This window comes from Neolamprologus brichardi, chromosome 12 (assembly GCF_056152115.1).
Source record: "Neolamprologus brichardi isolate AB-2024 chromosome 12, ASM5615211v1, whole genome shotgun sequence".
Taxonomy (NCBI): Eukaryota; Metazoa; Chordata; class Actinopteri; order Cichliformes; family Cichlidae; genus Neolamprologus; species Neolamprologus brichardi.
Window position 1 is genome coordinate 14367065 of NC_142115.1, and position 11383 is coordinate 14378447.

The 11383-nt window shown below is 42.3% G+C and overlaps 1 protein-coding gene across 2 annotated transcripts; it reads left to right on the plus strand.

Annotated features, from left to right (window-relative positions):
• The first annotated feature begins 2279 nt into the window (after positions 1 to 2279).
• zfand5a (zinc finger, AN1-type domain 5a) lies at positions 2280 to 9373 on the plus strand. 2 transcript variants are annotated; one of them, XM_006805887.3, is made up of 6 exons: positions 2280 to 2604; positions 5759 to 5920; positions 6333 to 6435; positions 6547 to 6632; positions 7159 to 7287; positions 7384 to 9373. In XM_006805887.3, exons 1-6 carry the CDS (start codon positions 2574 to 2576, stop codon positions 7530 to 7532), a joined length of 660 nt encoding a protein of 219 aa, XP_006805950.1. In that variant the 5' UTR covers positions 2280 to 2573; the 3' UTR covers positions 7533 to 9373. The 2 variants fall into 2 exon arrangements, with proteins under 2 accessions (XP_006805950.1, XP_006805951.1); XM_006805888.3 differs by having other exon boundaries at positions 2280 to 2526.
• The last annotated feature ends 2010 nt before the right edge of the window (positions 9374 to 11383 follow it).

Genomic DNA, 11383 nt, shown 5'->3' on the forward strand with positions numbered 1-11383 from the left:
TGATTAGAAAAGAAAGAATGGGTTATAAAGGCTATATAAAAGAAGTCATGGTCATCAAAGCTTGTCTTTCTGAAAATCTCAAAAGATAATAAAACTGTGATGCCACGTGATATTAACTTATACAAAAAACACGCTGTTTTATGATCATGTAAGGAGTCTTCCTTAGGGTTTGTTGGCATTCATGCTCCTTTAGTTATGTTGCTTATTGGAGATCAGTTGCTTTATTAACTCTCCAAATCACCCAATCAAACACAAAGCATTTCAGTCGTTTCATGATTTTTACCTTTCTTCTTTTAAAATACTTTACTCTTAAAATATACCATAAAAATAACGAGTAAATATGCAATCAAGTAAACCTGTCCAAATGGACACAGCACAGGAAGCTAATAAAAGACAAGTAGGTCAGACCACAAGCTGTTCATCTGTGTATGATGAAACCAGTTTTAGCAGCAATGTTTCCGCGTGTGTGTGTGTGTGTGTGTGTGTGTGTGTGTGTGTGTGTGTGTGTGTGTGTGTGTGTGTGTGTGTGTGTGTGTGTGTGTGCAAGAAGGGAAGAGAGGGACTTCCCCTTGAAAAAGTCAGCTGAAGATCAGCAGTCACTTTTACTTTCACTTAGCTACCACCATTTTTCAGTTTCCATATAAAGCTAGTTTGAACCAGATCAAACACACTGAGAAATCTCAGTGATTTCCAGACTGCTGTAAACTTCTAGATTTCCACGAATCGACACACAGAGAGATGACAACATCCCCCCGCCCCAAACACAAGCTCACACCACCCGACTTCAACACTTTTTTGTTTTTTTCAGCTCTGACCTGTAGTGCCTGGGGATTTGTGTGATGTTATGCTGACAAGGTGGGAGGGGATATGTAGAGACTTGTTAGACCTTAGGGCACAGTACCCTATGTATGTACTTAATTATGTAGTATGACGCATTTGCAAGTGAATGGAGAGTACAGGTGTATTTTGTATCATAAAAACAAGTCCAGTGGATGTAATGCTCTGGTGGCTGTTGATGTAAAAACAAAGGGTTAAAGTCAATTAAAGCGACCCCTCAAGCTTTGTGTCAACTATTTTGTTTCACTATAAACATTTTTTACCACAAGGAAAGACTTTATTTTAGAAATACTGAGGGCCAAAGTGCCTATGCTGCCAATTTGACAAGCCACCAAAAATAATTTGTAAGATGTTTTCTACTTTTAGTAAATTAATTTAACTGGAATATTTAACACAGCTACTTTGGTAATATATCCTTACCCATAATGGCACAATTTGGACTACTACTTGTATTTATGCAGATTAAGATATTTTGCAGTTCTAAAAGCTCACTTTGAGTAATGTTTTGTGACTAAAATCTCTTTTCAGTTTCTTTTATAAATTCCCAGAAATCCCACTAAGGGCTTACCCTAAGCTCTTTCAGTGGTCACAGTCCAGAAACTAGTGCCAGCCTTTATTATTTCCTCAAGGCATTATTCTAACAGATGTACACCTTTAAAAAAATTCCAATCTTATGGTGCTGCTCATGTGTTTTTCTTGAAAACTTCCCCAACATCAACACAGGTGCTCGGGTGTTTTTCTCTTATACAGTTATCTTTGTGAAGACTAGTTTGACTCGACAAAATAGTTACAATGTCTGAACATTTTTCATCCACAATTTTTAAGAGCTGTTTGATGTTAGCAGTTTTGATTTGAAATAGGGTTAAAATCAGGGCCTAACGACTGACTAGGCCCTCACTGGGCCTAACAGTATTGATAATGTCAAGGTCACTATTTAGTATCAGTAACTGGGACATTAGCAATTTGAAGCCAAATGTTGTGAAATGAGTCCGCTTGGCTCGTCTCCTGGAAAACATGTTTACAACCTGTACTTGCTTTGTTCTTCTGACAGAAATAATCATAGGCCATGTGAGTAGCAGGAGGGGCGAGACTGTTACATTAACAGTGCCATCTCACAGATAAGTGTGTAGAATCTTCTACAAAGAGGCATCGGCCGTTAATCAGATCACGGACCTGCATTCTTCTTGTTTTAATTCACTCATTGTCAGCACCATTATTCATTCATCCTATCATTTAGGTGGATTACTCAATATGGTCGTCCTTGTAGGAGGATGACGAATAGATGTGTAATAACGCAATCACGAAGTGGCGCAAGCGCAGACTGAGTTTCAGCGCCCTCCCTTTCTGGCAGAGCTGTACACAGAGCTCGAGGGCTCCGCGGGTAGCCAATGGGGACACGTTGTTTTACCCGTGACATCACCCGCCACTCCTCTTACTAAAGAGGGAAACAAACATCCATACAGAAGGAACGGGAGAGGAAGAGAGAGAGGAAGGAAGGTAGGAGGCCGAGGAAGGGAGACTTAAAACCCCTCTAAACCTGTCTGGCACCGAGGACGACGGCACATAACCGAAGCAAGAAAGAGAAAAGGACCTCACCGGGACCTGAAATCAATCGACATTTTCCAGCTGCCCACACTAACGGCCACTTTTCCCCGTCGTCTCGCGAGAAACTTCATCGATTTTTAGCAGGTGATGATCTTGGATTATTGTTTTTTGGGATTTTTTTCTGAATATGGATGATTTTGGAAGTGAGCTCGGCTTATCGAGGTAATCAGCCAAACGATGGGTGTTTGTAGAGGTGGCGGTCGGTGATGGCGACCTTTAACGGTGGATTGAAAGGTCAGGCGGTGCGTGATGGCTGAGTGTGATAAACAAGCTTTTTCCACCCCCCATTTCTTTAGCTTGTTAAAGTTGCCATCACCACCATCTCCTCCTCCTGGGTAGAAATGTCACAAGCCCTCGAACGTGATTCCGTCTCTTCCAAGGAGGTGAAAATAACAAGGGAGGGAGCGAGCTAGTTGGTTGCTGTGCCTATTTTTCTGTTTGTCCCGAGAGCTGGGGGATGGGGCACCAAAGCCAGCTAATTCCTGTCTAGAAATAGAAAATTCATAAGCTGAATAGGCAAGGAGGGCGAGAGAGTTGCTTTCGAAATTGCTACAGAACATTTTCTTGAATATAAGTTCTCGCACGGCTTCGGCCGATGGAGGAAGTAGTTTCAGCTTTGGCTCAGACGAGCTTTGCTCGATGTGTAGAACTATGTGGCATCACCAAGTCTCTTTCTAAGTGCCTTAGTGTGATTATATAACCGTGGTTGTCCGCATAGCTTCGCTTAAATCACGCAGAACACCGCATTTCAGTACAAATAAAGCGATTAAGGCGAACTACAAAACGATGTCTAAACAGGAAGCAGGGAGATTGCAGACAAAGGAAGAAAGAAGAAACAAAGGGAGCCGATACCTCACTGTCTAGACAGTGGGTTTTCAGAAAACATTAGTGCCGTTATCTTCCCGTAGGCTTCTTGTGGTTTGTTTTCAACACTGTCCATTTTTAAAGAGCAAATTTTATAGCATGTGACAAGCCCAATTGTTTTGTTTTTTTCTTCTCTCCCCTGCCCTTCAGTGTGACTCAGGACTTTTTAAGCCCAGCAGGGCCTGAAATATGAGCTTAGCTTGCGGCTGATAAAGAAGCACAGTTTCCCCCTTTTGTTTGCTAGAGATTATCACACGTACGTTTTTTGTTTCCGCAGTAGTTTTGGTTGTCCACAGAAATCAAATGGCATAGTTTCTTGTCAGACCAGTTTTCACATTTGGTTATAGTGAAGGGTTTGGATCCTTTGTGAAAGGAAGTTGGGTTTATTGGTCGTGACTGATGATCTGCTCTGTGCTGGAAAGCCCCCGACTTCCTTTTGTTTGGGGTATTTTACAATTTCACATCTGTAATGTTTCATGGGATTGTCTGGAATAATTCACAAGTGCATGTTTTGCTTTTAAGTGGTGTTATAGGTAGGGACTGATTGAGGTGAATGTGTAATGACCCTCAGTATGCTTTATGTATCTCTGGAAGATCCCCCTTTGTTTCGAAAAACATGCAAGTCTTATCAAGTATTCAGCGTGGTCTTTTTTACCTTATCGCTGTGCTTGTAAGGTCTTGGTAAATATTAGGTTACCATGCCTGCTGTTTATCAAACACCTGGACCCATTGTTCCTTTGTGTCATAAAGTTAATGTGTTAACTGCTATGGGCCTCTTTTGTAATATGTTTTTGCATCGTCAGATGTTATTTAGTCGCAATTTAAATCAATACCTTTTCTTTTATTGACGTGTTTCTGCGTAACGTGGAGCTAAAATCCTCCAGTCTACATCTAGTCTACACGATAAACTGATAAGTCAGTCAGCTTTAAAAGGAAATTACTGATGATCCATTTAAAGGGGGTTGAAATGAAAAGCATTTTGAGCTACGCATTAGTTACTAGCTTTTAGCTGAGTCCCCCTGTCTGGTATTTTTCAGCAGTCAGCAGTTGGACACGTGACACAAATGAAAGCAAAAAAAGGTCTTTGTGGGCTTTTCCAAGGAGACCCTTTATTGACACACTGGTGAAAACATCCAGGTGAAGAGAAACGATGAAGTGGTAGGAACACAGGTTTGGGTGGGGGTCTGATAGCTAATGGTGCTTGTTATTTAGGACACCTCGGGTGGGCTGACAGGACGTTCTAAACCAACTGCCAGAACATTGAGCTCGCCTGCCCTGTTTGTGTCCGTGACCAGAATATAGAGGAGCTTCACACCAACGCAAGCAGCTGCTGTGTTGCAGCAGAACAGGGCAAAGGTTGTTCACAGAGGAAATATGAGCCCGTTGTTGTGTGTGGATTTTATATTTTATTTTTTATTTATTTTCTGTGTGTGTGGGGCGGGGAGAAGAATCATAGGTGATCGGCTGAATTGTAAAATGGCCTGGACAGGGCTGGCAGGCACAGCTCTCCTTTCCTATCTAATCCAGGCCTTCCATGTGTATCTGTCCTTTCATGTGGCTGTTTTTGATCAATCACCTCAAAGTCACCGTCTCCCATTACACAACTTCCTGCGCTGTTGCACAAAGACGGGTAGCAAACGTCACAGGACTACTTGTTTTGCCAAGTTACGCACATGCACGCTCATTTTCTGGGCGTATGCGTGGTGAGAAATGACTAGGGAGGTTTTGAAATGCCTTGTAAGGCAAGAGCCAAGGGTAGGGAGGGGAACACTTTGTGAAACAGCTGACCTACTTTGTTTATCGCTTATAGCCTTGTGCCATTTAGCAAAAACAGAATCTTGTTTAATCGGAAGTGTTTCGTATGTTCTTTTGCGATCATGATACCGCGAGTGAGTCAGAGCTTTTGTTTTTAATTAGATGGAGGAAGTAAAGACCTGAATTTGGTATGAGGAAGAAGTACAGCTGACACTAAAGCTACAAAAAGCAGAGGGTGGGGGGGATAATGGGAATACCTCTCAGTTTTTCTCAGAACCACCAAAAGAGACAGCAGGAGCGAAGAGGTGACACTGCAGTGAACAAAGCTGTAGAACAGAGCACATGCGAGCCTTTGCCAAAGGTGTTGAACAGAGAACAGTGAGTGTTCTGTGGGCTTCCTGCGGAGACACGTTCATTACTGTATTCAGGCTAAAGGGCAAGTCGAAACAGAAAGTTGTTGCTGAATTTACATAAAATGACAGCCGTGTTATCAGTCAGCTATGTTGATACTACAACCAGTTTCTCTGGAACCAGACTAACAGGAAGAGCGGTAGGAGTGGAAATGCGTCCAGGAAAACATTTCAGTTCTTTCTTCTTTTTTTTTTTCTTCCATGCACGTGTCCGATCGAGGTGTTGGTGTTGCAAACTGCACGTCGGTCTAAGAAGTATTCTCACTCTGTCTCCCTCGTTCTTTCAGCAATGGCTCAAGAGACGAACCAGAGTCCAGTGCCCATGCTTTGTGCCACAGGTTGCGGTTTCTATGGCAACCCAAGAACCAATGGTATGTGCTCCGTATGCTACAAGGAACACCTGACACGGCAGCAGAGCAGCGACCGCATGAGCCCCCTCGGCCCAATGGGTAAGACCGCACACACAAATTTGATTTGTCTTCTCCTTCAGAGTTACTGCAGCTCAGACTGATTACATCAGTTTCTATGTAAACAAATACATGAACTTTAATCAGTATATTTAAAGCTTTTACTCCACTGTGGATAATAACAGACAGGGTCAGGGTGATGGGGTGCTCCTTTAAGCACTTCTGTGATCCAACATTAAAGTTTTTTATGATGCAAAACATTGCCAGTACTTTGAAACAAGGAACAAGGGAGAATATGTCCCAAAAGAGAAGTGACGTTGAATACATTTTTAGATAGGCCTGAAACTGCTGAAAACAGTTTCTATTATTCAGCTCACTTGTTGGCATGCAAACCCACATCACTTGGATTGTATTTATTTGGATTTTTAAATTGATTATCATTGTCATCATACAGGCTCAACTGCTAGTCCTACCTCAGAGGCTTCTGCCATCCAGAGACTAGAAGCCAGTCTAGCAAAGGTTGACGCCTCCCCTGCCCCTTCACCAGACATGTCTAGGTCAGTATCTGCTGCCATTAGCTCTCGTGATGTTTGCTGGTTGCTTTTCTTGAAATTGAATGAGCAATGTGATGACTGACTCGCCTCGCTCCCCGCTGGTTAAACCTGCAGAACCATTCAAGGATCTCTTCCTGTGACTCAGCAAATGACAGAGATGAGCATCTCCAGAGAGGACAAACCTGAACCCCTAGAGCCTGGTAAAAACTTGCTTTCATTCCTATTGGTTACTGGCAACATTGCAGGCATTTTACACATACCTAGTTGACAGCTTAAAAACACACTTCTCGAGGCAAACACTGCTTCATAGTTCTTTCTGTAGCCTCAGTTTTATTTTTGATGCTTCACTGCATACCTTAAGCTCTGCTGTTGGTTTTCACTTACAGCCTCCAAGAAAGAGAGTGTGTCTAAAAATAAACCTGTTTAAAAATACCTCCACTCTCAGGACACTCAGATTTAACGTTGCCTGCCAGAGGCTTGCTCAGAATAGTGTATTCTTTGCTGCCAAGAACAAGAGGGGCAATTTAGAGATAAGGAAAATACTAATTACTATTATCTTGGACAACAATGCAACATTTTAGAGGCCACTGGCTTTCATTGTCTTGTAAAAGTATGACAAACAGCCTTGTTTGCTGATTTGGGAATTAAAGGGATAATGACACATTAAAGGCTTCCGTGACTTATGACTATTTTTTTCCCCTTCCTGTTGTCTTTCTTTCTGCGTAGTTGTAAGCCAGCCTGCTGCTTCTAGCCCTACTCCTGTAGCCTCTTCTAGCAGTGAGGAAAGTAAGAGTGACACCACCAAACCTAAGAAGAACAGGTGTTTTATGTGCCGCAAGAGAGTGGGCCTCACAGGTGAGTGAGCAGGTCGCAGTTCAGCATGAATTTCCGTCAGTGCACTTGTGAAACGCTCCCATTCCAGCTTTTAACCCTTGATTTTTGGGTCTCCAGGTTTCGACTGTCGCTGTGGCAACCTGTTCTGCGGCATCCACCGGTACTCTGACAAGCACAACTGTCCCTATGATTACAAGGCCGAGGCTGCCGCCAAGATCCGCAAAGAGAATCCCGTGGTGGTGGCTGACAAGATCCAGAGAATATAATAGATGAGACAGAGCAGCAGTGGCAGCAACAATGAAACACCATTGACAAAAGACTGGAGTACGAGTGCGAACCTTTGAAATGAGCATAAATGAGAATGGAACAGACTTGATTTACAAAATTACAACCTCAAGAAGATCACAGAGAGGAAAAAAAGAAAAAAAAAGTAAAAGATCCTGTCTGAGGAAGATGCATGAATGATCACTTTTCTCCCTCTTTTTTTTTTTTCTTTTTGATTAACTCATTAGTTTGTTTTATCCTGTTTTCTGTGGTGTGGTTTTTTGTTTTTTCTCGTTTTTTGCCGCCGTTCAGTCCAACGTTTTGTTTCGTTTTTTCTAAGAATATGTATTGTCTTACTAAGAGCAGACCAGGCTACATGTCCAGGATAAGCTGTGCTCCTCTCACCCATACCAGGCGCCATTATTGTGCCAAACCGTAGACGGCCATTTAACCCGTGCCGCCACGTGTCAAGACACTGGCTGGTCTCTCAAAAGCATTCAGACTACACAGAAACAGTCCATACAAGTTGTGTCCCTCAACCTTTGAACTTCTCGCTCTGTGCTCCGTCGGCGCTGGAGTCGGTCAGCGTCTCCTGCCTCGCACGAGGAGGGGAGGATTTGTTGCGTTGTCTTTTCCTAGCTTTACCTACCTCACGGCTGCCGCGTTAAGCTACGTTGTCTTCCCTTTTGCTTTTTTCGTCAGCTTCGACCCCATCAGAGCAGTTGATCATCGTGACAGTCGGCGTCGGTGAATTCCCCTAACCCCTCCAATCGGCAACACCTTGCTTTCACTTTGATGGGTTTTGATTGAGGCTGTTTGGAGGTATCATGCTAGACGGGGACACACAAATTACTCGCTGAAGGAGTTCCAACAACTGTTGCAGGACTGTGTGTGTGTTTGTGTGTATGTGTGTGTGAGCCGACGTGTGGCCTGAGGGGAAGGATGGCACCCTTCCCCCGTGGGTCTGGTAGGGTGAATGTAGGCTTCAATATTGTAGGGGCATGAATGAATGGGATAAATGCATGAGTCACTCTTCATCTGTGTTTAGTGTTTCACAAATATCATTCAACTTAGGGTTTCAGATGTTTTATTTGCTGAAAGACAATTATCTGTTATGTTTTATTAGCTTATTTTTCTCTTCCATTGTACTGATGTTAGCACATGTATTCAGTGCATTGATGGAGTTAGGGTATGTGAACCATGATTTCTTTTCTTTTTTTTAAATGCGCTAACAAAACATTCGTGTGAGCACAGTGTGTGTGTGTGTGTGTGTGTGTGTGTGTGTGTGTTGGGCTGTGTGCATGTGTTCTGTCCTCACCTCTTCCTTATCCCTTTTGACTGTGGAGCTACCCAGTTTATCAGCACATGTTTACAGAACTACAGGAGCATGCCAGAGCTAGATTTATGAAAAATAATAGATACCAAGATTAGATGTAACTTCTCATCTGTCTAACAGCTATTGGTCTCTGTGTGTCTGCTAAAGAGCACCGTGGGGGGGGGGAAGGAGGGGGAAAAAAGTGTGCATGTGTTTTTGTGTGAGTGCACGTGCACATACCTGTGCGACAGTGTGTTTTCGTGGCTGCCTGACACATTGAAACCGATGTATGTTTGTGACTTGTTTCTCCCCCGTATGGATGTGTTTTTTGTTTTGTTTTTTCATTTAAAGATAACTGTATGTATCCGTTTGAGTTTTTCCTTTCTGATTCTTAGTTATATGCAAATTTGTACAAAAAAGAAAAAACAAAACTGTGTTGATATTTATGTATTACATATAATCTTGCTATCCAGCATTACAACAGAATAGTATCATGTAAATAAAACTGTACAGAGAGACATTACAAAAGGCTGAGTGTGTGCTGATTCAGTGTCCCATTTTGCTTATTGTTTTTGTTTTATTGTCTGTTTGATTAAACGTTAAGATAGAAAATGTGGCAAAAACAAGCAGGTTTTGGATGATTGTGCACAGGACAACTTGACTGAACGTGGCTGGATTATTTTCAGTCAGGACAAGAATAGAGTAGGAGCACCATTTCCCCCGTCATTAATTCCTAAACCAGGCTAACCTGACCTCAGGCCAAGGTCTGGGTCACACAGGAAGTATTAATCCCTGGATTGCGGAAGACCGTGTAGGTAGGATGCTTATGAGTGTGTTTCAGGGACACTTCTCACTCATGTTTGGAGCCCCAGGGCGAAGGGCGTTCGCAGATGGCGTTAACGGGAGCAGCTGCTCAGACAGCTGAGGTGTCCTCATGTGGTGTTGCTGTGACAGAAGACCACAAAGATCACATTGTCTGGACACACAGGGGGGGGGGGAATCTGAATCTTATGCCAGTGACAAAGCATTATTAATCACTGACCACGTCTTCTGAACCCGATATGACAGAAGAGTGAGTACACCATGTAACTGATGGAGTAGAATCACAATACATTGTTAACGGTCTCTTTCCACTATCACGCAGACTTAACCTATAATTTGTTTCACTGATGGATGCAGATCCTTTATCTGTGTCATCCGCTCCCTATTTGTCTGTCATTGGGTGTGACCGAGGCCTCGGTGGCCTCAGAGACTCTGACTAGTGGAAAATGACAGATGCTGTAGCCAGATGTGCAAAGGCGATGGAAGTTATATGGGGCCACAAACAGGAACATACATTACTCTCCTCTTTAAAGACAACAATCCAACTTTATAGAGCACTTTAAAAACAACATGGTTGACCAAAGTACTTTCCGGTAAAAAAACAACAGTGAAACTTAGGTTAAGTTCATCTTATTCCTTTTCTTTTCACACACTTTCTACATTAAATCCTGACTGATTCTTGCAGCTCATGTTGGGTCAAGATAACAACCTACATTAAACATGCACTCACTATCCGTTTTACATCCATCCACAGCAAAATGATATACATATATTGGGAACTTTGGGAGTTTGAGGGGACTATGATAGAGTTGTCTGACAAGTCAAAGTGTCCTGGAGAAAGACAACTGCTCTCAGTGCTGCCACCTGGATGTGAGAGCTGTATAAGTGCAACCCATTTACCACACATTTACAAAGCCTATCCAATATGAATCACACAGCATCATTACATCATAGCAAAACACATGCTTATGACTAACATGTACATAACAGTTGAATAAATGCCTTTATTGGCAAATGAGTCAAATGCTTCAGGGAAAAGTAGTGAAATAAGCAAAAAAAAAGAAAAAAGAGAGAGAATCTTTTAAAAACCAGCATATATTTTCATCAAAAACTAAACAGTGTGTTTTAAAAAATTGTATTAGGGCACTAAAAGCTTTACAAATATGTGGCTGTACAGTTAAAATGCATGTATGTCATGTATGAAAAACAGATTTTAGAAGAATATTGGTGGTTGATGGAAAGAAATGTTATGTGGGATGATAACAACCTCAGAGGTACCTGAAAATCCAACCTGGACAGCTCTTCATTAATCATTGTCATACCTACACGGAATTGTAATTTTGAAATATTACATTTTGGATGTTGTAGCTCACAGACTGTGGCCCACAGTTTTTATTGTAGCTCTGTTTTCAATTTTTTTAGATGAGAAGTAGACACAAATCCCAAATCAAACATGGACTTATTCATTGTGAAATTGTTCACACACTTGCTCTCTGATGGATGCATAAGGGGCAAGTCAGGGTTCAGTATCTTGCCCAAGGATGCTTTGACATGCAGACTGGAGGAGCCAGGGAATCGATCCTGCAGTTGACCTGCTCTAATTCCTGAACCACAGCCACCCTCACCTGCCCCCTATTTGTGGAGCTACCCGCTAACACACAGGACTAGAGATGTCCCAATCCTGGATCTATAATGTATGTAATCTTTAATGTTTAA

Coding starts and splice junctions, on each gene's coding strand:
- zfand5a (XM_006805887.3), top strand. CDS start 2,574: ATGATTTTGGAAGTGAGCTCGGCTTATCGAG. Junction 5,921..6,332: donor GAGCCCCCTCGGCCCAATGG/GTAAGACCGCAC, acceptor GTCATCATACAG/GCTCAACTGCTAGTCCTACC. Junction 6,633..7,158: donor ACCTGAACCCCTAGAGCCTG/GTAAAAACTTGC, acceptor CTTTCTGCGTAG/TTGTAAGCCAGCCTGCTGCT.